Source organism: Babylonia areolata, chromosome 19 (assembly GCF_041734735.1).
Source record: "Babylonia areolata isolate BAREFJ2019XMU chromosome 19, ASM4173473v1, whole genome shotgun sequence".
Classification (NCBI taxonomy): domain Eukaryota; kingdom Metazoa; phylum Mollusca; class Gastropoda; order Neogastropoda; family Buccinidae; genus Babylonia; species Babylonia areolata.
In genome coordinates this window covers 2,107,501-2,135,028 of record NC_134894.1, presented here as the reverse complement: position 1 = coordinate 2,135,028, position 27,528 = coordinate 2,107,501, and the positions used below count along the sequence as shown (strand labels likewise).

Genomic DNA, 27,528 nt, shown 5'->3' with positions numbered 1-27,528 from the left:
AGCCTTTTGGGATGTGGAACAAGACATTAAGCCTTTTGGGATGTGGAACAAGACATTAAGCCTTTTTGGGATGTGGAACAAGACATTAATTATAAAGATGCAAGCGTTCGGTTGGGTTTGGAAACAAGAACACACTCAGCATACACTCCTCCCCCGTAGAAGTTATATGGATGCCTACATGGCGGGGTGAACACGGTCACACACATGAAACTCTGTCCCTAGATTTAGAAAATAAAATAAAAAGGGAATCACAGCCCCAAACACGATGAACTTCAAACAAGCAGACAGGACTCGGTCAATGAGATGCTACAGCCAATAGCTAACCCCGGCACTGGGCTGTGTGGAAATGGCAGCCAGCCAATGGACGAGCTCTTGCAATCAAATCTGGAGGGCCGATAAATCAAGCGGCGGACGGAAGTGACCCGAGGTTTGTAGTTGGGAACGGGCAGACAGGACTTGTGACTTGTCACTCTGGGAACTGGGCGCTGATCAAAGCCTTGAGGGGGTCGGCAAAACGGGGAATGAGGGTTCTGCTCCGGCAAGAGATTGAAGCCACAAATCTGACTGACGATCTGAAAAAAGCGTGTTTTTCAAATTAAAGTTTTTAGATCGAGAGTGACAGGCAGGCACAACCACAGTGATTGCAGATTGATGTGGGGAGGGGGTAGATGGTAGGAGGGGTGGGGGATGGGGGTGTCTGTCTGTCGAAAAAGGAAATGATCACCGAAACTGAACAAGATTATAGAACTGTTCATTTGGTGTCATACGTTGTGCCATGTCAAACTGGTGCAGACTTGGCCTGTCGGTGGCGGTATGCTCTGCCGTCCAAATTCCAGAACGCACAGGATTGGTTACCAACGTGTTGGGAAAACGCGACACCATTACCCGTACGTAATAAAATATAAAGTGAAACAAGCTTAAATCAAAACAAAATGTTGGTCATGTAGTTCACGTAGACGCGGGCACAGAACAAAACAGTATTCATAAATGTACGTATTTATGGACTTTTCATTAACAGTTTTTCTTTACGTATTTATGGACTTTTCATTAACAGTTTTTCTTTACGTATTTATGGACTTTTCATTAACAGTTTTTCTTTACATATTTATGGACTTTTCATTAACAGTTTTTCTTTCGTATTTATGGACTTTTCATTAATCGTTTTTCTTTACGTATTTATGGACTTTTCATTAACAGTTTTTCTTTACGTATTTATGGACTTTTCATTAATCGTTTTTCTTTACGTATTTATGGACTTTTCATTAACAGTTTTTCTTTACGTATTTATGGACTTTTCATTAACAGTTTTTCTTTACGTATTTATGGACTTTTCATTAACAGTTTTTCTTTACGTATTTATGGACTTTTCATTAACAGTTTTTCTTTACGTATTTATGGACTTTTCATTAATCGTTTTTCTTTACGTATTTATGGACTTTTCATTAATCGTTTTTCTTTACGTATTTATGGACTTTTCATTAATCGTTTTTCTTTACGTATTTATGGACTTTTCATTAACAGTTTTTCTTTACGTATTTATGGACTTTTCATTAATCGTTTTTCTTTACGTATTTATGGACTTTTCATTAATCGTTTTTCTTTACGTATTTATGGACTTTTCATTAACAGTTTTTCTTTACGTATCTATCGACATTTCATTAATCGTTTTTCTTTGCATTTCATTCACCACATCACATGTTTAACCGCTTTTCTTTACATGTTTATAGGACATTCCGTTAACCGTTTTTCTTTACCTATCATGGACATTTCATTAACCGTTTTTCTTTACGTATTATAGACATTTCATTAATCATTTTCCTTTACATGTTTACGGACATGGATATTCTTCGTTCGAACTGAAACTTGCTTGTCAGAGCTGACAGATTGGTTCATTCATTAATTCGTTCATTCATTTATTCAGTCATTCATTCATACATACATTCAACTCATTTATTTGTTAATCTATTCGTTTGTTGTTTTTCAGACTTTTCACTCAAAAGCAGTTATGTCTGTTTGCCGGTATCACTGCTGAGCGGGCTCTAAATTTCTTTGTGTCTACATAAAACGGAAATACATTTCTGTGACTTAAAAAAAAAGAAAAAATGTAAATGGCTACCGTACTCAGATTGATTGATGGAGCATTCATTGAACTAGTTGGTCTGTATTGTCTCTCTTCTTGTAGGTATTGGCAACTCCTACCTATTTTTTAGATTTGGTACTTCCCACTGGCTAGTCTGTGAACATCACACGTTCCAGAATTTGTCAGTCCTGTGAAACATTGTACGAAATTCGCGATAGCCTAGTGGATAAAGTCCTGGATTTTCTATCTGAAGGTCTTGCGTTCGAACCCTGGTCGTTGTGTTTAATGAGTTGTGGATGGAGGTCGGTGTTGTTTTGTTTTTCGATCACCCAGGTCAGCATTGTGCAGACATGCTAATGCCTCCACCCCTGTGTGTGAATAAACATGGCCATAATTCACGACAGCGGAAGGAGAGTTATGGAAATACCATATCCAGCAACCACACGCATGAAAACCGAATATGGCTGCCTAAAGTGTGAGGTAAAAAAACAACAACAAAAACAACGTTAGAAACGAGCGAGCGAAGAATAGGACAAAGAAAAAGAGGATAAAAAATGTGAATGATGAGAGCCAAAGAGATTGTTAATTAAATTGGTTTCATTTCCTGCAACAGCCAATGATTGATCGTGAGTGCTGAATAACGATTGTGGCAGTTTTATTTTGTTTCATTTTATTCTATTTTATTCTGTTGTATTTTTATTTTATTTTGATCGTGAGTGTTGAATAACAATTGTTGCGGTTTTATTTTGTTTGATTTTATTCTGTTTTATTTTATTTTATTCTATTTTATTTTGGTTTCTGTTCTCATCTTTTTTCTTCACTTTTTTCCATGTTGATTTTTTTCTGTGATTCTTTTCGTTTCGTAGCGTGCTTGTTCTTCATTTCTTTCCCTTTTCCGGCGTCCTGAGGTGTTCCAGCCATCCTTCTCTCAACACTTTTTTCTTCTGCTTCTTCTTTAGGAAATAAGAAAAAAGATCTAGTGTAAGAACAGAGACAGAGAGACTGACAATCCCTCCCACACGTGCGTGATCGATAAACAGACAGACGGATAGATAGATAGATAGATAGATAGATAGACAGACAGATATGCAAACACACACACACACACACACACACACACACACACACACACACACACACACACACACACACACACACAATATAAACGCACACACTCACTCACACACACACACACAATAAACGAACGCACACAGACACACACACACACACACACAAACACACACACACAATATATATATATATATATATATATATATATAAACGCACGCGCACACACACACACACACACACACACACACACACACACACACACACACACACACACACACAATAAACGCACGCACACAGACACAGACACAGACACACACAGACACAGACACACACACACACACACACACACACAATAAACGCACGCACACAGACACAGACACACACACACACACACACACACACACACAGGGAAAGTTTCTGTGCAGGCACTAAAGAGATAAATAAGAGGCGCTGTACAGTGGCGACGTGCTCTGCCCACAACCTGATGTCTGACAGAGAATTCTGTTGTGACAAGACATGACATCACAACACAGGACATGACATCACAACACAGGACATGACATCACAACCCATGACACAACAAAATGAGACACAACAAGAGAAGAAATGACAAGACATGACAAGGCAAGATATGGCATCACAAGACAATACATGACATCACAACACAAGACATGCCATGACATGACAGGATAAGACAAGACATGATTTGACAAGACAAGACAAGATGCACAGCCTGCATTTCACAGGAAAATATATTGTGGCAACACAACACAACAAAACACAGCACAGCACAGCACAGCACAACATAGCACAGCGCAGCACAGTACAGTACAACACAACACAGCACAACACAGCACAACACAGCACAACACAGCACAGCACAGCACAGCACAGACCGGACCGGACCAGACCAGACCAGAGCAGACCGAATTGTGGAATATTGTGCATGTCATTCTATGCTATGCAATGCTACACACCACAGCACACCACACCACAGCACACCACAGCACACCACACCACAGCACACCACACCACACCACACCACAGCACAACACGACACAACACACCTGACCGACGAAACCTTAAATGGTACTATACTATACTATACTATACTATGCTATACTATACTATACTATAAAACACGCACACACAACACCAGAACACAACACAACACAACACATCACGACACACTTGACCGACGACAACTTAAATGATTACTGTACTTCACAGCACAGCACAGCACAGCACAGCACAGCACAGCACAGCACAGCACAGCACAGCACAGCACAGCACAGCACAGCACAGCACAAAACACGACAACACGTGAAGAAGGTTCGTACCATGTATGGTTCTCCTCGCTCATTGACCGACGTCTGTGCAGCACTGGCGATGTGAACCAGCCACACGTCCTGCACAGTCAAGCCATGGGGGCCCGCTCAGATCCCAGCCATTGTCTCCTGCCCTCTCTCTCTCCCCTCTCTCTCCTCTCTTTCTCCCCTCTCTCTTTCCGCTTGCTCTTCTCCTCTCTCTGTGCTCTGTCCCAAGGCAGATGTCTCAAGTGGTGTATCACTGTTGCTTCACTGTCTTTGGGGAGACGGGTGGAAGTCTGTGTCCCGCACAGGACTGTTTTGTGCTGAAGTCTGTGTTGTTCTGTCTGTGTCCTGCCCAGCACTGCCTTGTGCTGAAGTCTGTGTTGTTCAGTCTGTATCCTGCCCAGCACTGCCTTTTGCTGAAGCAGTTCACCATCATGCCATTGGTGTGGGTGTGGGCCCTGGGTTCAAGTCTGCCCTGTACTCCTTGCTGTGGTCCCTTTGGTTTGCTGCGCGCACGTCAAGCACGTTGGTTGTGGGGACTGTTTGGCTGTCTGCTGTACAGAAGCAAGGTTCGGATCATTCTTTTGTTTTTTTGTTTTTTTGTTTTTTTAACTTAAATTGTTGTGTACACTGTGTTCACATGTTCCCAGGTTTACATGTACTGAGATTCTGCATATTTTTTACCTGTGTTTTATACAAAAGTCAGGTTTGCTTAATATTTTCCAAACTCCGATGATTTGCTATGTACACGATGATTTGCTATGTACACTATGTTTGCTATGTACACGATGATTTTCTATGTACACTATGTTTGCATGTTTGATGACCACCCGCCCTCCGCCCTTCTAACCCCACCCTCAAAAAAAGAAGAAGAAAAAAAAAAGAAAAAGAAAGAAAGACAGAAAAAAGAAAAAGAAAAAAAATCCACTATCATATTCTGAGCTTATTATGTTCTGCACACACAATATTTGCCCAATATTGAACAAAACAACATTCAACTTTAATGTTTTCAATATTTTGTTCAAACGCTAAGTGTGCGTGTTCATACAACAAAAAACAAAGAATTATTCCGTAATTCGAACTTAGATGTTAATAGTGCACATCGACACTTAGCTGCTTTCAATGAAGTCTTCTGAATCATAAGCTGGTCCTCTTTCAAATTGTATATTTAGATTCCAGAACTGTTTTACTAATATCTTGAGCAAAATCAGCTGTTGTTGTGTACTGTATGCTTTTAATCTGTAACTTGTAATTGGCCTGAACAAAATAATGGCGAAGAAGGAGAACAACAGCAAAAACAAGATGATGATTATTTTTTCTGGCTATCTTTCTAGAATGTTGAATTAAGTACTGAACACACGTATTCTTTGATACAGCAGGTTGATACTGTCACAAAAGTTAGTGCAGCTATATATATCCAAGGAGGGACAGTACAGTGTATGCTCTCCACCAGCACCTAATTCTACTCCTGATTTCCATTCATGCGCGGCACGTGTTAGATTCAGTGATCACCTTACTCTTCGTGTCGTCTCTGTGTACTTACCTAGAGGACCAAACGAACTTAATACGGAATGGTTACATAATGTTCAAGATAATGAAAAATGGTTGATAGGGGGAGATTTTAACGCCCATTCACCTTTTTGGGACAAAGATTGTGTATCAGTTACTTGTAACCACTTTGTAGAAAATGTTGTTGATTCCTCCTTGAGCCTTTTAAATGATGGCAGCGTTACCAGAATCCCTGATATTGTCACTCACAGGGCATCTGCTATAGATCTGTCTTTCATATCTCCTACGTTGTATTCAAGATGTAAATGGACGACATATAAAGATACATTGGGAAGTAATCACTTACCGATCATCATGACTTTTAATGAAACTCAAAGACATTCAGAATTTCAAAAAGACAAAGTTCCAAGATATAACTATAAAGATGCTAACTGGGAGAAATTCGAAAGTATGCTTGCTAGCTATAACACAGGGTTCACAAACACTGCGGATATAGATACATTATATTCCTTCTTTACTGACACCATTTTACAAGCTGCCGACATATCAATTTCAAAATACAATTCATTTAAATCGAGCAAGCATTCAGGAAATATTTGGTGGACACCAGCCTGTGAAGCAGCAGTAGATAATAAAAAATATAAATTTATAACTTATCCGAACAACAAATCACCAGAGAATCTTATTGAAAAGAAAAAGGCAAACCATCATAGCAACATGGTCATTGCACAGGCAAAAAGACAATATTGGTCTTCCTTCTGTAATAGGGAGATTTCTGATCATAAAGATACTAAAAAGGTATGGAAAAAATTTAATGAAATGAAAGGAGGTATAAATTTGCCATCTTGTCCTATTAGGATAAAAGACAAAGATTTTCCGTCCAATGTAGAGAAGGCAGAAACATTTGTAGAAATGTTCTCGGAGTCTATGCGATTGGAAGGTCTCTCACTTAAAAACAGAAAACACAGAACCGAAGAAGAGAGCAAAAGTGATTATACAGATCCAAGTCCTGATAACAGTCAGTACATCAATGCTCCACTCACACTCAACGAGGTTAAAGAAGCATCAGTATCGCTCCCTAAAAAGAAAACATCTGTAGGACTTGATGCAGTCTCAAATGAGATGCTGAGACATTTACCAGAAAATTTTGTTGTTTTATTGTTTGGAATTTTTCAAAAGTGCTGGATTGATGGTTTAATGCCAGCACAATGGAAACAGTCTATTGTGATTACAGTTCATAAACAAGGAAAATGCAAAACAGATAAGAGCAGCTACAGGTCAATTGCACTAACATCACATGCTGGTAAACTAATGGAAAGAATAATTCTGAGAAGGGTGATGTACTATTGTCATAAAAATAAGATTATCCCAGTTAACCAAGCGGGCTTTCAGAGAGGTAGATCTGCAATTGATAATTTGGTAAAACTTACAACACATGTAAAACAACAATTCAATAGACGGAAAAACGTTCTTGCAACTTTTTTTGATGTGAAGAAAGCCTATGATCAAGTTTGGCATGCAAAGTTACTCTTTAAACTGAAATCTGTTGGCTTTTCAGGACATCTCTATGATTATATCAAAGATTTCTTGAGTGAAAGAAGTATACAGGTATGGGTCGGGAATACGTACTCAAATCCTAAAACTCTTCACATGGGATTACCCCAAGGTTCTGTTATTGCCCCTGTTCTATTTAATATCTTGTTGAACGACTTACCCAAACACTTTATCAAAAGATGTGATCCTAGTGCAATATGCAGACGATATATGTATGTCTATGAATGTAACGATGAAACGGAATACATCCAAAAGGGTTTTAAACTATATCAAAAACTATACCAAAGAGAAATAGATAGATTAAATAGATATACTGCTGATAATGGTCTTACATTATCATCAGAAAAAACGCACATTATGCTTTTTAACAACGGTACAAACCCAGAAGAGTTACCAACATTTAAGACTGAAAATGAGACAATTCAGTATAAAGATACTGTTAAGTTTTTAGGATTGATACTTACTTCAAAACTAACTTGGAATAGCCATAATAACAAAAGCAAGAAAATCTTTAAACTTACTCAAAATTGTGAGTACACAGTACTGGTGATAAGATACAACGATTTTGAAACATTTATCATCATCACTTATTCGATTCAAACTATCCTATGGACAAGAAGTCTTTTTCAATGCTCCAAACTATTTGCTAAAGAAACTTCATGCATAAACTGTAAAGCATATAGACTTGCCCTTGGTGTACCTTTCCATGCATCGACCCTCGAAACATACAAAGAAATAGAAGTACTACCTTTAGATGAATATCGAAATCTCGCATGTTTTAAATACGTATTGAGAAGCTCAACAACCGAAAATTATACATCAGAGGAAGTAAAAATTACATCCGAAAACAACTTCCCCAAAAGAGCTAAAAACATATCTTATTTAACACCCATTGGCACGTTTGTGTCAAGCCTGTTCGAAAAGTCTGACATTAATTCAGATGACGTAGACACACAGAAAACCGTAAGTCCATACCCCATCTGGGAGACGAATAAAGCACATTTTGCAAAGATGTCAGATGCATATGTGGAGAACATATTTCTAGCAACCATGTAATATTCGAATGTCAGAATCTAAAATTATGTTTTTTGCTAGACTTCACCAAAAGTTCTTTTGAATGTGTTATTAACAATTCCAATATGTTGTTTGTTATTGCAGAAGGTTTGCTGCGTAGTCCAATAGGACGTTTGTTATAGTGTTTGATGTCGGCGTTTATAACGTTTCCATTCTCCCTAGCGTTGTCTCTCCCTGTTCACCCTCCACATGTACACACACTTTTACCCCTCCTCGTCCCACAACCCCTACCCCCAGGTTTTTTGTTTTTTGTTGTGTGTTTGTTGTTTTTTTCGTCTAATATCACTTCAAGTGGAAAGACGTTAAACTGAAGTCAACACGTAGTCTTTATCTTCGGTGTCTGAATTTGTTTTAGTCAATGGCCGTCATTAATTCTGTCGAAGTGACTGTGTGATTCCCAGGCATGTTGATACTAAAGACACCCCCTGGTGTTTGTTCCTGTCAATTATTCGCCACAACTATCATTACTTACCAGTAAATGAAATAAAACATGTCTGTTTTTAAAGTGGAATGATTAAATAATGAATGTTTCATAATAATCATGTATGGTAAACAAACAAATCGATACAATTATAGATAGATAGACAGGCAGGCAGGCAGGCAGATAGACAGACAGACAGATAGATAGATAGATAGATAGATAGATAGATAGATAGATAGATACACTGGTTGACTGATTGTGTTATTGATAACTAAGTAAACGACTGACTGACGAACTAACGAAATGAATAGCTATCTAACTAACTAAACAGATAAATAAATAAATAAGTAAATAAACAAACACACCAGTGACTTAACATACGAATAGAGCCTGTTATCTCTAAAAACTTCAGACCAGAACTGTCACTCATCCACCACCACCCCTCCCCCATAGTGAACAGAATCAGAGTTTGTTGGAAGGGGTGTTTTGCCCTGTGGGAGAGCAGTCCGTACAAAGAGAAAAACCACACAGCTTGGAAACACGGAGAGAAAGCTGGTGAGGTGGGAGGGGCGGGGTGGGGTGGGGGACAATGGGTGCCTGTTAGGGTGGGAAGGGACGGGAGGGGGGGTGAGGGGTGTGTAGGGGTGGTGGTGAGGTCGGTGTGGAGACAGCGGACCGCAGACAGCTGACAGACAACAAGGGGGAGGTCATCTTCCTGACGCCTGGCACCGAGAAGAGCGGAACCCCAGTCCAGACGGTCCGACAGCAGAGGGAGACAGGGAGTCCCCTCACCCGATCTGAAAGGTTCACCCCCCTCTGGCCACTTACACTCGGTGAATGGGGGACAGGTCGGCTGTCCAGCACCCTAGCTTCCTCCTGTTCACACACACACACACACACACACACACACACACACACACTGGACGAGTTCTCATGATCTTATCTACACGCATGGATTGTTGAACAGTCAACCGCTGACGTCACAGGAAGTAGATAATTCTGGAGGCCGGAAACAGTTTGCGCGATGCGAGACGCAATGGCGGCTAGATGGAAGCTGAGGACAAGTGCTGCTTCAACAATGTTTTCCACATATAACTGTGGGTCTGTTCAAGTCACCTCAATCAACGTAATTTAGAAGGTAGTTGACACCAATAATGTTTGCATTCATTACCACATACCAATAATCATTTGCCCAACAATATTGCACAGATGCTTTTCAAAGCGTTTAGTGCCAGAAAACTACGTCTCTGGGGGACCTTCAAAAATGTTGAGTCTTTTCTCTCTTTATTTGTTTTTTTGTTTTGTTTGTTAGTTTGTTTGGTTTTTTTGTTTTTGGTTTTTTTTGTTTTTTTTTTTTTTTGTTGTTGTTGTTGTTGTTGTTGTTGTTGTTTTTTTTTGGGGGGGGGGTTGGGGGGGGGCCTGAGTTGTGTGTGGCAGCGATGTCGGAAATGCCCTGACGAGAAATTAAGGTGGTCACGCTCATTACTGAAATGTCTGTGACCTTTTTTCAGATTGACAGCTGTGCTCCCTGAAGAATCATCCGGGAAGTGGTCCCTTTGCGGTCGCATTGTGAGGGTTTGGATGGGATCGATACAAAGATCATCAGAATAAGTGTCCCTGTATTACAGAGTCTCTCACGCACATTTACAACCTTTGCATAGACAAAAACTACAACAAACCATCAAGACTAGGCGAACATAGTGACAAATCTCTATAAATCGAGCGAACCTGCCGACCGTGTTATTTCAGACACATTTCTATTTGATCGGTGTTTTCTGAGCATCTTGAACAACATTTCCAACAACGTATTTCACCATGCATACCTAGTTTATCGACCTCCGTTCAAACAAGTCAAGATTTTGAGAAAATTACCGTCACCTTAACGGTTTGATAAACCTTGTAGACAGATTATTTGCAAATTATTATTGATATATTATTTGCAAATTATTATTGATATATTATTTGCAAATTATTATAGACTGAGACCGAGTGAATGGATTATTTTTATTTTTATTTTTACAGATTTTGTTTGGGTTATTGATGCAGTTAACCACACTGTGCTTCTTCAAAAGCTTTCTATCGGTTACTTTTCATACAACACTGTGCTTCTTCGAAAGCTTTCTATCGGTTACTTTTCATACAACACTGTGCTTCTTCGAAAGCTTTCTATCGATTACTTTTCATACAACACTGTGCTTCTTCGAAAGCTTTCTATCGATTACTTTTCATACAACACTGTGCTTCTTCGAAAGCTTTCTATCGATTACTTTTCATATAACACTGTGCTTCTTCGAAAGCTTTCTATCGGTTACTTTTCATACAACACTGTGCTTCTTCGAAAGCTTTCTATCGGTTACTTTTCATACAACACTGTGCTTCTTCGAAAGCTTTCTATCGATTACTTTTCATACAACACTGTGCTTCTTCGAAAGCTTTCTATCGGTTACTTTTCACACAACACTGTGCTTCTTCGAAAGCTTTCTATCGGTTACTTTTCATATAACACTGTGCTTCTTCGAAAGCTTTCTATCGGTTACTTTTCATACAACACTGTGCTTCTTCGAAAGCTTTCTATCGATTACTTTTCATATAACACTGTGCTTCTTCGAAAGCTTTCTATCGATTACTTTTCATACAACACTGTGCTTCTTCGAAAGCTTTCTATCGATTACTTTTCATACAACACTGTGCTTCTTCGAAAGCTTTCTATCGATTACTTTTCATACAACACTGTGCTTCTTCGAAAGCTTTCTATCGGTTACTTTTCATACAACACTATGGTGTTCAACAGTTCATTCCCCAACGATCGTCAGCATCGTGTCTGCATAAACAAAATAATATTCCAACTTCCAACAGAAAACATGTAGCGTACTACAAAGATCGACCACAGGACCTACTGTTTTCTCTGTTTAAGTCAGTGATGTGCCACTTTTTATTCTAAACATGCAAACTGTTTGTGGACGACACCATACTCCGTACCGGTCACCGAATTTTACAATTCTTATTTAGAAACCTGCAGAAACAAATCAATGACTTGATAGTATCAGTAGCTCAAGGAGGCGTCACTGCGTTCGGTCACATCCATATACGCTACACCGCATCTGCCAAGCAGATGCCTGACCAGCAGTGTAACCCAACGCGCTTAGTCAGGCCTTGAGAAAAAAAAAGAAATAAAATAAAATAAAATGAAATAAAATAAAATAAATTAACAAAAACAAAAATAAATAAATAAATAAATAAAAAATAATAGATAAATACATAAAAATACTATTACAAATAATGATAATATTTATAAGGCGCAAAATATTGATAGAATGTGCTGAACTGAAGCACAGGTCTTTTATTTCACAAGAAAAAAACCCAAAATGTTTGACTATACAAGACAAAAATGACAAACTGTATTCAGTAACCTTCCGGCTATCTGCGCAGGAAACAATATTATTGAAGAGGTCGATTCACGTCAACTCGTATGCATGTTCTTCGATAATAATAATAATAATAATAATAATAATAATAATAATAATATGCAGGCTTATCAGGCGCCGTACCCCTATCTGAAATGGGGCTCACCGCCCCTTACAATAAGATATACAAATTTAAGACTAAGTGACATAAAAAATATGTATAAAAAATAAACTAGAATTAACATGAAACAGAATAAAATAAAATATATGAATAGACAAAGCCTCACATCACATTTACTAAAATGCATATCACGCTAAAATCTGCATACTTCAAACTAACTTCAAACTTCAAACATACATTCACACACACACACACACACACACACACACACACACACACACACACACACACACACATTCATATATATATATATATATATATATATGTCTCACATCACATAGGCCCAAAATCACAGCAAGATAAAAACATATCACATTTACCCAAGTCAAAAGCATGCACTAGGAACCAGGCCTTACAGAAGCACACTAAAAATCATCACAAATGCACGCAATCAACTCCAAGAGCATGTCCAGCGATCAAACCACAGCAAGCATATACAGATGGAAAAGCTCTACTTAGAAATATACAAATTGAAAAGATATGTTTTGAGTGGTCCCTTGAATGCGGGTGTTGGGGTGTGACGAATGTGTGAGGGCAGTGAATTCCATTGTTTTGGTGCAACAAAAGAAAAGGAACGTTAGCCATAAGTTTTAGTACGAATCTTTGGAATGGACAGTGTGCGCTTGTCATTTGAAGAACGGAGTTGTCTGGATGGTGAATAGACAGAAAGTAGATCTGAAAGATAGACAGGACAAGAATCAGTGAAGAAATTGTGACAGAGGACTGAAAGTTTGTATTGTATTCGTGCTTGAATGGGAAGCCAGTGAAGGGAAGCGAGTAGGGGTGGGTGAGGGGGGGGGGGGTGATGTGCTGACGTTTCCTAGCCTTGAGTGTGAGTCGTGCTGCAGAGTTTTGAACTTTTTGAAGTTTGTCAACATAGTGTTTGGGGCAGCCGGCAAGAAGAGCATTTCCATTATCTGATCTGGATAGGACAAAAGAACAAACCAAAGTCTTTGTGGTTTCTGTGGCGAGATACTGGCGAATGGAACTGATCTGTCGGAGTGCTGCATATGCTGACCTACAGATGTGGTTGATGTGTATGTCAAACGTCATGTCATCGGAAAGCATGTACCCCAAATTGCATGCAAATGCTGAGAAAGGTATGTCTGAGGTTCCGACCAGGATATATGAAGGCTTAGGCAAGTCAGAAAATGAGCGCTTTGAGTGAATGATAAATGCTTCTGTTTTATTATCATTTAGTTTGAGTTTGTGATCTGTCATCCATGATTTGACATCTGTGATGTAAAGTCTATGGTTTGACCTATAATAAACGTTTGTGTGTTGATCAGATTGATAAAATCTTTTCTACATATCCATGCTAACAAGCTGTTCTTTCGTGTTCACGTACAATCTTTGACTGACTATGTTCCAACACTCCGGGACAGCATTAGTGAGGACCGGTGATTCGGAGTTGTCATCTTGCCTTGGAATTTGTCCTGAAGAAACCAAGCTCATTTATAACCCATGATTACCTTACCCCTGATATACATACTAAAAACAATAAAGGCACAATATTGATAGAATAGAATATGTCTTTATTACCAAGTGTACCGGGGTCACAAGGAATATGATGCTTAGTATATCAGGAATAGTACCTGCTGTTATAATAGACAGGTGCCCATTAAACAACAGAAGACGCGCTCGTGAAATAAAGTTGAAACAGCAAGAACACGAATAGACTAATCTTTTAAAGCAAGTCTGCTCCAGAGGGTCACTATGGAATTCTTTACCTGAAACTCCGAAACAAGAAACTAAGCATATATCCTTCAGTAAAGTGTACAAAGAAAAAACAAAACAAATCACACTGCAACATTTAGCCGTTTTCTCTGGATCTAGATAGATGTACAAATTTAGTTACACCCCCCCCCCCCCCCCCCCCCCACCCCCCCATTCAATTTCTCTTTTGTGTTCATTCTAGTTTTATAGTTTTAAAGTTGATACGAAAATTCTGTATTTCGTTGAACTAATATCATGTAGAGCCAAGTACAAGTACTTCTAAACGTCGTATGAAGTAAAAAGGACTTCATTTGGAGAAAAGTCCAGACTGGAATTTTTTACGTTTCATCACGGGTATTAACTCTCATGGTTTATTATTTTTAACTATGAATTCCGACTGATTAGGTTGCTATTTTTATGGCAGTTTGGGGCATAATCCAGTAAGTGATGAGGCGTTCACAAATCTTTCTCTGAATAAATATTTAACGGTCTCCTTCTCCAACTTTCCATCACATGTTATCGTGTATTGTCGATTGAATATAAGATTGAACGGGCAGGTCAACAACTTGAAACAAAATGGCGACCTTCGCGTTCGCGAGGAATATGAGCACGCGCTTTTTTTTACAGTCCTGTTTTAATGCATTGTGTATTTTATGTAGTTTCGGTCTTAGATGTGATGTCATTACTTTCTATCTGGTGTTATTTTTAATGGGCGTGTGTGTGTGTGTGTGTGTGTGTGTGTGTGTGTGTGTGTGTGTGTGTGTGTGTGTGTGTGCATGTGTTTGTGAGGTTACAATGCTCTGGTACGCGTGTGTAAGTGTGTAGGCATGTTAGTGTGTCCGAACAGAATTCTATGTTAGAAAATAAGAAATATTTTAATTCTTATGCAATTTTGTTTTTAGTGCAGTTGATATTTAATGTCAGTGTGTGTGTCTGTAAGGGTGTGTGTGTGTGTGTGTGTGTGTGTGTGTGTGTGTGTGTGTGTGTGTGTGTGTGTGTGTGTGTGTGTGTGTGTGTGCGTGCGTGCGTGTGTGTGTGTGGGGGGGGGGTGTTCTACAAAATGCATTTTGTTTTAATCTAAGCCTTATCTATTTCATAGCTTTTATAATCTTTAGTGTGCTTTTGCATTCATATGAACACACTGGATGTTTTTCATTGTCAGATAGCGGTTGATATGTGTTAAGGCATGTTTATAGTCAACTATGATGTAAGGCGCTTTGAGCAGCATTGGTGCTGGTTATTGCGCCATAGAAAAACTATGTATTATTATTATTATTATAAATATGTGTACGTAACTGATTTTTGCCCATGACCTTCAGGGCTCAGACAACAGATATATAAAGTCCATTCGTAGTATTGATTTTAGTATTTTCCGAAAAGGACACTTGGGCGAATGAACACAGTGAAAGCCCTGTACACTGAGAGTAAAGCACACAAGCTTTTTATGTATTGAGCATAATTTCATAATGTAATGTTTAAGATGAAAAAAGATCAGTTTAAAGCAAATTAACCCCCCTAGCATTAATTACAGAGTAATTTCCCTTTTTTACTATCTGCAGCAAAGACATGCACCAAAAATATAACTTCCATGCTTAGCAAAAGAAGTTCCTGTTTGAACAAAAAATGATAAAATTGACTGCTCTTGTTGTTGTGTCAGAATATCAGGTCAAAGTGCCAAGTTTAGAGAATAAAATAAATATATAAATATAAGAGTAAATTCAGTTTGCATATAATTTGGCCTCTTTTTCTTTTCTTTTTTTTTGTGCCCATCCCAGAGGTGCAATATTGTTTTAAACAAGATGACTGGAAAGAACTGAATTTTTCCTATTTTTATGCCAAATTTGGTGTCAACTGACAAAGTATTTGCAGAGAAAATGGCAATGTTAAAGTTTACTACGGACACACAGACAAACACACACACACACACACACACACACACACAACCGAACACCGGGTTAAAACATAGACTCACTTTGTTTACACAAGTGAGTCAAAAATGATTTCAGTTATAACTGAACAGACGTTACATGAAAAAGTTGACTGATATATTAATGTTGAGTGTGTCTCCCGCTCTTCACGTAGTGTCTATGTTTCTGTTCGTGTCGTGTGTCTCTTTGTTCCTGCCTCTGTCTCGGTCTTTCTCCCCTTAATTCTCTCTCTCTCTGTCTGTCTGTCTGTCTGTCTCTCTGTCTCTGTCTCTGTCTCCCCCACTCTCTCTTTCTCTCTCCCTTTCTTCGCCCCCGCCTCCACCCTCATAATATTCAAATCTTCGTTTTGACATTTACCTATTTGAAGGCAGAATGTAAACTAATTTCTCTCTGTAATTTTTTTTTTAAATTAAAATATATATCTATATGTGTGTGTGTGTCTGTCTGTCTGTCTGTGTCTGTGTGTGTGGGGGAGTCAGACAGACAGACAGACAGAGACAGACAGACGGACAGAGACAGAAACACACACACACACAGAAATGTGTGTCTGTCTGTCTGTCTGTCTGTCTGTCTGTATGTGGAGAGAGAGACAGACAGACAAGCAGACAAAAAGACAGAGAGATGTGTGTGTGTGTGTGTGTGTGGGGGGGGGGGGGGAGAGAGAGAGAGAGAGAGAGAGAGAGAGAGAGGTGCTTTTCTTTCCTTTTTTTCCTATTTTCTTTGTGGCCCCTACCCTGTTTTTCCTCACCCCATGGTGCACAAGGACAGCGTGCAAAAAACAAAACAAAACAGAAAGTCCTGTGTTTAACCCTCGTTAATAAAGATGTTGTCTTTCTCTCTCTGTCTCTCTGTCTCTGTCTCTCTCTCTCTCTCTGTCTCTGTCTCTCTTTAATGACATAGCATTTTATCGTATCTTTTGTGAGAATGTTTCCTTTTCTTTTTCATCAGAATGTCGTTGTTCATTGTCGTGCCGTGTATTGATTTTAGTGACGGCGTCCCTTCTGAGGGACAGGGGCGGGTGTGAGGGAAATAACAAGGAGAAAATAAATAGTGCTTGTCCATCATCCTCACAAATGTAAATGTTATCCTGTCTGTTTTTTCCTCTCTCTCTCTCTCTCTCTCTCTCTCTCTCTCTCTCTCTCTCTCCCCTCCCCCTCCTCTCTCTCTCTCTATCTATCTATCTATATATATCTCTCTCATTCTGTCTGTCTGTACGTATGTCTGTCTGTCTCTCTATATTTTTCCTTTTAGCGTGTGTATTTTGTTGTGCTTTTTATTTATTTGTTGTTGTTTTTTTATATAGATTTTTATAATCATTGTCATTTGTAGCTGTAACGGCAAATATAAATGATTTCCTATTGGTTTACTATGATACTGCTATAACAGTGCGCTTGGTGTTCCTTATCCTTTGTAGCTATAATGAAAAATATGTATGATTTCATGCTGACTTGCCATGATAATATCATAACAGACTGTTTGATATTCTTTGTCCTTTGAAACTGTGACGAAAAATATGTATGATTTCATGCTGACTTGCCATGATAATATCATAACAGACTGTTTGATATTCTGTGTCCTTTGAAACTGTGACGAAAAATATGTATGATTTCATGCTATTTACCATGATAATATAATAACAGACTGTTTGATATTCTTTGTCCTTTGAAACTGTGACGAAAAATATGCATGATTTCATGCTGTTTACCATGATAATATAATAACAGAGTGTTTGATATTCTTTGTCCTTTGAAACTGTGACGAAAAATATGCATGATTTCATGCTATTTACCATGGTAATATAATAACAGAGTGTTTGCAAAGGCAGATGATAAACTACAAAATCTCGTAGCGCAAATAGTATAAAATCAGCTTGTGTGAACTGTCCATGATATTAACCAACTATCCCTCCATCCCAGTTTGACTGTTTGATCATAAGATGAACCAGCTATCCCTCCATCCAGTCTGACTGACTGATCATAAGATGAACCAACTATCCCTTCATCCCACTCTGACTGCTTGATCATAAGATGAACCAACTATCCCTTCATCCCAGTCTGACTGATCATAAGATGAACCAACTATCCCTCCATCCCAGTCTGACTGATCATAAGATGAACCAACTATCCCTCCATCCCAGTCTGACTGATCATAAGATGAACCAACTATCCCTCCATCCCAGTCTGACTGATCATAAGATGAACCAACTATCCCTCCATCCCAGTCTGACTGCTTGATCATAAGATGAACCAACTATCCCTTTATCCCACTCTGACTGATCATAAGATGAACCAACTATCCCTCCATCCCAGTCTGACTGATCATAAGATGAACCAACTATCCCTTCATCCCAGTGTGACTGATCATAAGATGAACCAACTATCCCTTCATCCCACTCTGACTGATCATAAGATGAACCAACTATCCCTTCATCCAGTCTGACTGACTGATCATAAGATGAACCAACTATCCCTCCATCCAGTCTGACTGACTGATCATAAGATGAACCAAGTATCCCTTCATCCCAGTCTGACTGATCATAAGATGAACCAACTATCCCTTCATCCCACTCTGACTGATCATAAGATGAACCAACTATCCCTCCATCCCAGTCTGACTGATCATAAGATGAACCAACTATCCCTCCATCCCAGTCTGACTGATCATAAGATGAACCAACTATCCCTTCATCCCAGTCTGACTGATCATAAGATGAACCAACTATCCCTCCATCCCAGTCTGACTGATCATAAGATGAACCAACTATCCCTCCATCCCAGTCTGACTGATCATAAGATGAACCAACTATCCCTCCATCCCAGACTGACTGTTCAATCACACTGTTTTCTTCCGTGGAGTTTTGTCTTGATGCTGAAAAGAAAGTGTCGTGAGGTGAGAGAGAAAAGCAGACAGACAGACAGACGGAATGACAGACAAAAACAGAGAGACAGACAGACAGACAGAGGGAGATGGAGCGATTCGGATGACTCAGTCAAACGGACCACTACTCCTCATGTAGGGATGCAGTGAATGTTATCAAACATTCACGTGCACACCGTGAAACATTCAGCCAAGAAACCATGACATCGGCAGCCGATGACAATGTAAACGCTTCATGTTGGTAAATTGACAAAGTTCTGACGATGCTTTCTTTACCGCATGTCAACAGCAGACGTATTTGGGAATTTGATACACTTTGCGGAATTTAATGTTCTCTTGATTTACTGAAATCATGACAGTTTAACTCCATAATTTATCAGAACGGGGGTGGGAGAGAGACAGACAGACAGACAGACAGACAGAGTATCCAATTCAAACTTACCAATACTACATAGCCGGCACAATTTTCATCAGTATACCCACTGCTGATATTACAAATTTCTAACTTACAGTTCCAGTTTCAATGAGGTGTCAAAACTTGCCCTATGATCCCTGTGTTGAACCACATCCGTAGGAAATACACGAATAAACAAACAGATAAGTAAATAAATAAGTAAATGACCCTGAATAAATAAAGAAAGAAAGGAAGGAAGAAATGAACAAACACGGAGCAGATGCCTGATCTACATATCAACCAATAATCTGCTGAGGCCCGAAATTCAACAACACAGGCTGTGCGGAACACTGTTCGTTGCACACGTCAACTTCAGGCTTCAGCAATATCTGGGACTGACATCAACTTCAGGCTTCAGCGATATCTGGGACTGACATCAACTTCAGGGTACAGCAATATCTGGGACTGACATCAACTTCAGGGTACAGCAATATCTGGGACTGACATCAACTTCAGGGTACAGCAATATCTGGGACTGACATCAACTTCAGGGTACAGCAATATCTGGGACTGACATCAACTTCAGGCTTCAGCAATATCTGGGACTGACATCAACTTCAGGGTACAGCAATATCTGGGACTGACATCAACTTCAGGGTACAGCAATATCTGGGACTGACATCAACTTCAGGGTACAGCAATATCTGGGACTGACATCAACTTCAGGGAACAGCGATATCTGGGACTGACATCAACTTCAGGGTACAGCAATATCTGGGACTGACATCAACTTCAGGGTACAGCAATATCTGGGACTGACATCAACTTCAGGGTACAGCAATATCTGGGACTGACACCAACTTCAGGGAACAGCGATATCTGGGACCACCTGAGGACTGACATCAACTTCAGGGTACAGCAATATCTGGGACTGACATCAACTTCAGGGTACAGCGATATCTGGGACTGACACCAACTTCAGGGAACAGCGATATCTGGGACTGACATCAACTTCAGGGTACAGCGATATCTGGGACTGACACCAACTTCAGGGTACAGCTGGTTATCACCAGAGTGCTATGTGACCAATGGTTCTCCACTGTAATGGGGTTCATTTTCAGGTAAGTCTTTTGTGAAGGACCATGACTCTCTAACTAGAAGGCAAGACTGCAGTGGCTTTTAGTGCTGCAGCCTTGGGGGCTGGTTGGCCTTTGGGGACCATCCCAACACCGACTGTCCTAATCTGAAAATCTTCTTTGACAAGAGAGTGGGGGTGTAACTTGGCAAGACACTCTCCACTATAATCAAGTTATATCCCACATAGTCGGAACAGCAGTGGCTTGCTCTGCTGTTCTGATGGTCACAGTCGGACACGATTAGCAATCATACATACATACATACATACATACATACATACATACATACATACACACATACATACATACATACATACACACATACACACATACATACATACATACATACACATACATACATACATACATACATACATACATACATACACATACATATGCATGAACACGTCTGCTGTTTACAGAAATACAGTCTGAGCGATTCTTTTTTCTTTTCTTTCTTTCCGGGACACACATCCATTACATAAAAACCTATTTTGGAGAAATGGGAAGATTTTCCACGGCGTTGTCTATTGATTAACTACGTCACTTTTTGTTTCCAGGCAACAGTTTCTGCTTCACCGTGGTGTCAATGCGTGCGGACTGATCCATATACGCTACACCACACCTGCTTTAGAAAGACTGGGGGGTGGAGGGTAACAGGTACCTCACCTTTACATAAAGCATAAACCATAAAGCCAACACTCTGATCAGGCCTTCAGGACCCACCCCGGGTAGGACAACACACCCACTGCACACAGAAACGTTTCGGGTGATAATAATAATAATAACAATAATAATAATAATGATGATAATAATAACAATATGGGTCCACAAGCTGTTCATAAACTACTAACACTTAAAACTGCACACCATCCGAAAGTTCATATAATATCCCCACACATCACTGAACACTTTTTCCCCCACAGTCCACGTCCACAGAGCGACACGGAAAACATAAAGTGACGATGGCGGAGGTCGATGGGTGGGGCGGCACACACACACGCACACACACACACACACACACACGCACACACACACACACACACACACACACGCGCGCGCACACACACACACACAGAGCGTACAGCAGCACACACGTCAGACACAGCAGAACTCTGGTGGCTGATCCCAAGTCCACGGCACCGCCAGACTGCAGTGTGTGGGGCTGGCTCCTGGTCGCCTCCCTTTATCACTCCTTTCACTGCCGCGCCACGTGTGTGTGTGTGTGTGTGTGTGTGTGTGTGGAGGGGGGCGATGTGGGGGGAGGGGCGGAGGAGAAGTCTGGGGGGTGGGGATGGGGAGGTATGAAGACAGAGGGAGGGGGTTTGGGGTGGAGTGTGACAGGGGAGGTGGGGTGGGAGGGGGTTGAGGGGCGCAGCAGTTGAAGGAATCTCAGGCTTACAGTCACAGCCTGTACTTCTGTCGGATAGGTTCCCGATTAACAGTTTGAGAGTTTGTTAAAGGGGGAGAGGGGGAGGGTGTGGGGAGGGGGGTGGAGGGGGAGGGTGTGTGTGTGTATGTGTGTGTGTGTGTCTGCTGATAAGATAAAAGCACATGCAAGATATTCCACAAGACACAGTTACAGAATGGAATAAGGTGAACAGAATAAAAGGAAACAAGACAAAGCCAACCATCGTGACTTATTAACTCTGTTTGTGCCAGTCTTTTTCTGTGTACTGTTCATGTGCTCACTTGTCTCTGTAACCTTTAACTTGGACCTCGTTTTCTGGGGGGAAAAAAAGCAACACTCTTGATCTGAAATCTATTTTGGAAAGTCTGGAGAATGTTGTTTTCTCTTTCACTTTTTTTCTGTTCTCTCTCTCTGTCTCTCTCTCTCTGTCTGTCTCTCTCTGTCTGTCTGCCTCTCTCTCTCTGTCTGTCTGTCTTTCTCTCTCTGTGTCTGTCTGTCTCTCTCTCTGTCTCTGCGATACTGTATGAATACGGATATCGATCTGTTTTAGTTTGTCCGTGCTTGTAACCGATGCGTATCTGTGTCTTCGTATGCGTGTAGGTGCGTGTGTGTATGAATGTGTATGTATATGTGTATGTATGTGTGTGTGTGTGTGTGTGTGTGTGTGTGTGTGTGTGTGTTTGTTTGTTTGTATGTGTGTGCATGCGAGCATTGTGTGGGCGTGTGTGCGTGCGTACGTGTGCGTGTGTGTGTGTTCGTTCGTTCATTAGTTTAGCATCTTTCCACTATCAGTGATATTAGACGATTAAAAAAAGGGGGTGGGTGGGGGAGAGGGAAGAGGAAAACAGAAAAGGTAGACAACTGTCACAAAGACCTAAGTGTATTTGTTGATGGGTGATGGGTGGGAGAGAAATAGTAAATGTGATTAAACAGGGAAACAACAATAATAAAGTTGGTGACATTTCCTACAGCGTTCACGTCCTCAACTGTGAAATGGGCCGACACAAAGTGACTGGTCGTTCACCAGCATGGATCAGTGCTGTCAGAGTTCATGTCATCATACATATTTGACCAACTATAATAAGCAGGTGTTATTTTCATTAGTAATTATACAATGTTTCGTAACAGTTCCACCGGGGGTTATGATGTTCAGTGAAGTGCTGGTGGCTGTGGCGAGAGGGTTGTGGCACTGAAAAGGTTTCTTTTGTTTTCTAAATTTTTATCTTTGGTGGGAGCAATCGTGCCGACTATAATTTTGGCATTTTGATGTTTGCGGGAAATGTTCTTAACTGATGTGATGAGTGAATTGCATGCTGTGGTTGTGTCTTTTGCTTTGATGTCATTGATTCCACAATGGATGAGGATCGCATCAGGGGACTGGTTTTCTTTTGATGTAGTGGAATGTAATCTTTTCTCCAACTCTTCGGTAGTGCTAGCTTTGACAACGTGCACTTTCATTCCGTACGACTGTCCAAGTCGTTTTGGTTGAATGCAATTCAAGATGGAATCATGAATGATTAGAGCTGTTGGCAGATCTTGTTCTGCTGTACCAGACTGAACAGGGGCAGAAGACGGTGTTGCGTAATTTTGTTTTCGATCGTCATGTCTTTTGTTGTTGACGTCATTTTTGTTCTTTTCTTTCTGTTTTGTTTTTGTAGTCGTTGTTTTGATTTTGTTTGTTGGTTGTCTTTGTGGCATCGGGGGTCCACTCTGCTGATGCTTCGGACCTTGTCTCAGCACATCCGTATGTCTGTTGGTTGTCTTTTGAGTCTGTTTTCGTGTTGATGTGTGTTTGAGTGTGTGCGTCACTGACCGTTTTTTCCTGATCTCCCCACCCACCAGCCGTGTGCCTTGTAGATGCCGGGCTGTCTCGTCCAGGGATGAAATACACACACAAAGAAGACATAACTTGACTCATTTCTGAAATGTTCTTGACCAGCTCCTTGTTGATGGCACCCGAAGACTGGGGTCCGCTTTGGGTTTGGTCTGTCTGGCAGTCATTGTTGTCCTTTGTTCCGCTGGATCTGGATCTGGAGCTGTACGTCGCCGAACCAGTTTGGATTATATTGCGACGGAAAAACAGGGAGAGCGCAGAAAAAACCCACCAAAAACAAAAACTTTTAAGGACCAGATAGGTGTGGAGCTGCCGGATCGCTACTGCTTTTCGCTTTGCACATACAGGCAACCTGTACATTACCGGCCCTGACCCTACAGAAGGTAGTGCCAAGCCCACAAAATCAAACAACAAAAAACAAAAGGTCCCCACCCCCATCCTTTCCCCACCTACCCAGCCTGACTTACCAATGCGCAGTATGAGTTGTAGTTTTAGTGAGGGGAGGGGGGGGGGCTGCAGAACTGCCCACCACTGCTGTAAATGCGGCGACGGTACAGGCCTAGACTGTTGTTTCTTCCAGGTGGTTCCATTGTTCGCTGGTCTTGACAAAGAAGGAGCATCTGTACCGCTCTGAAGTGCCATCTGGAATGTTGTAGCCCTTGGTGTTGTTAACAGCATGGTGAGTAACGATGCTGGTGGTCTCACAGTCCTTGATTGCTGTAGGGCGGGTTTTCCTTCTTTTTGTTTCTTAGCAGTCTTCGGTTCATACGTACTTGAAGATCTAGATTTACATCTCACTGGCGTTGGTTCCTGTGTAGTGTACACACTGCCCATGCTTCTAGTTCTGTCATTTCTATGCAGTTAGTTCCTGTGTAGTGTACACACTGCCCATGCTTCTAGTTCTGTCATTTCTATGCAGTTAGTTCCTGTGTAGTGTACACACTGCCCATGCCTCTAGTTCTGTCATTTCTATGCAGTTAGTTCCTGTGTAGTGTACACACTGCCCATGCCTCTAGTTCTGTCATTTCTATGCAGTTAGTTCCTGTGTAGTGTACACACTGCCCATGCCTCTAGTTCTGTCATTTCTATGCAGTTAGTTCCTGTGTAGTGTACACACTGCCCATGCCTCTAGTTCTGTCATTTCTATGCAGTTAGTTCCTGTGTAGTGTACACACTGCCCATGCCTCTAGTTCTGTCATTTCTATGCAGTTCACACAATCTCCGACAGGGAAAACTTATCGTCCTGCGTTTTCCACCATCTTGATGTGTGTGTGTGTGTGGTGTGGTATGTGTGTGTGTGTGTGTGTGTGTGTGTGTGTGTGTGTGTGTGTGTGTGTGTGTGGTGGTATGTGTGTGTGTGTGTGTGTGTGTGTGTGTGTGTGTGTGTGGTGTGTGTGTGTGTGTGGTGTGTGTGTGGTATGTGTGTGTGTGTGGTGTGTGTGTGTGTGTGTGTGGTGTGTGTGTGTGTGTGTGTGGCATGTGCGTGCATGAGCATCACGGCAAATCCATTGACATTCGGGGACACCTGAATTTCGATTGAATATGAAATGAGAAACACTTTTTTTTTTTTTTGCATGACCAATCATGCAACACAAAACGCATGCCCCTTTCACTTGACATGATAATTTCACATGAGAAATACACGTGTATGTCATGCTACGATATAATCAAATTCATATTAAGAATTTAAACACACACACACACACACACACACACTGGACAATATAATTATGTTTTTTATTCCATATTTAAAAAAAAATAGAATTGCAAATATAGGACAAAATTTGTGGTATTTCCTTGAATGCATAGAGTTTACAAGCATGCTATCACATACACATGCAGACTATTTTATAGGGACAAGCACATCTAAATGAATGATGCTCGTTGATATATATATATGAGCATATGCATATGGTATCTGTGTGTGTGTGTGTGTGTGTGTGTGTGTGTGTGTGTGTGTGTTCTGTGCGCGCGCGTGTGTGTGTGACTGTGTCTGTGTGTGTGTGTCTGTATGTTTGTTTATGTGTGTGTGTGTGTTTGTGTCTGTCCGTGTGTATGAGAGACAGAGGGTTAGACAGAGTGAGTGTGGGGGAAAAACACCAGGTTAAATGTGTGGAATAATAGCAAAATGATAGGAAAAACACAGGCACAAATAACATCAAACAACTACAACAATATTATTGTCCATTTGGACTGAGCAATAACGTTTCTGCAATATCCCTCAATGTCTTGAATTTCTATTGGAAAAAAAATAAGATAGATAAAAAGACACTAAAGCGAACTCTGCAAAAATTAGATAAAAAAAGCTTTGAAGTCCAGCATCCAAATGCCAAGTGTCTGCTGGTAATAGGTCACCCACAATTTGTGTGTGTGTGTGTGTGGTGTGTGTGTGTGTGTGTGTGCTGAGTTTAGTAACAGTAGGGTTCACAGGGAGCTGTGTCCTGTTGGATAATGCATGACTGTGTTTTAATCTGATCACACTGCAGCAGGCCCACTTGTTTCATTGATAGCAGGTTCGGTTTGTGAATGTCAATTAGATTTTTGTTTTGAACTTTGCCCTTTCGCTGATAGGTCTATATTTTCCTCTGTGTGTGTGTGTGTGTGTGTGTGTGTGTGGACAAATCAGCAGGCCCATATAAGAAAAAAATGTGCGTGCATGCGTGCGAGTGTACGTCATTATAAGCGACTGATCTATCACTATGCACGTATCATGGCAAGAAGTGAATATACAAAACTGTACTAATAAACAGGAACGAATGATGTCCCTTCAAGCTGACATGAAGCAAGGCCTCTGCCCAAGCCAGCACTCACTGAAAACCCCCTCTCACTGAACCCCCCCCCCCCCCCCTCAGCGAAGCCAGCACTCACTGAAAACCCCCTCTAAGCGAAGCCAGCACTCACTGAAAACCCCACTGAAAACCCCCTCTAAGCGAAGCCAGCACTCACTGAAAACCCCCTCTAAGCGAAGCCAGCACTCACTGAAAACCCCACTGAAAACCCCCTCTAAGCGAAGCCAGCACTCACTGAAAACCCCCTCTCAGCGAAGCCAGCACTCACTGAAAACCCCCTCTCAGCGAAGCCAGCACTCACTGAAAACCCCACTGAAAACTCCCTCTCAGCGAAGCCAGCACTCACTGAAAACCCCACTGAAAACTCCCTCTCAGCGAAGCCAGCACTCACTGAAAACCCCACTGAAAACCCCCTCTCAGCGAAGCCAGCACTCACTGAAAACCCCCTCTCAGCGAAGCCAGCACTCACTGAAAACCCCCTCTCAGCGAAGCCAGCACTCACTGAAAACCCCCTCTCAGCGAAGCCAGCACTCACTGAAAACCCCCTCTCAGCGAAGCCAGCACTCACTGAAAACCCCACTGAAAACCCCCTCTCAGCGAAGCCAGCAGCACCAGAAGCAGCCCGCTCCAACACAGCTCAACTCGCTCAGCCCGCGACACACCGCCACCATCAACCAGAAAGTGCGCCGTGCTGTCCCCACTTCCGTTGTTCGCTGCCGGTGTCAGGCCCAGCAGACGGCACAGGAGGGGGTAGATGTCGACAGAGCGGATGGAGGTGGAGTGAACTCCCTTGCGGAAGTCGGGGCCCCGCGCGAAGAAGATGGGTTTCATGGAGG

At 41.1% G+C, this 27,528-nt stretch overlaps 1 protein-coding gene across 1 annotated transcript in view; it reads right to left on the bottom strand.

Annotated features, from left to right (window-relative positions):
- Positions 1 to 272: 272 nt before the first annotated feature.
- LOC143293966 (bis(5'-adenosyl)-triphosphatase enpp4-like) overlaps positions 273 to 27,528 on the bottom strand; it is a 42,290-nt gene continuing 15,034 nt past the window's right edge. Inside the window, exons 7-10 of the mRNA XM_076605361.1 lie at positions 27,261 to 27,528; positions 20,378 to 20,498; positions 4,492 to 4,560; positions 273 to 572 (exon numbers count right to left, since the gene is read on the bottom strand). The exon at positions 27,261 to 27,528 is cut by the window's right edge and continues 61 nt beyond it. Of these exons, the coding sequence (XP_076461476.1) occupies positions 273 to 572; positions 4,492 to 4,560; positions 20,378 to 20,498; positions 27,261 to 27,528 (758 nt within the window). The remainder of the gene's footprint in view (positions 573 to 4,491; positions 4,561 to 20,377; positions 20,499 to 27,260) is intronic.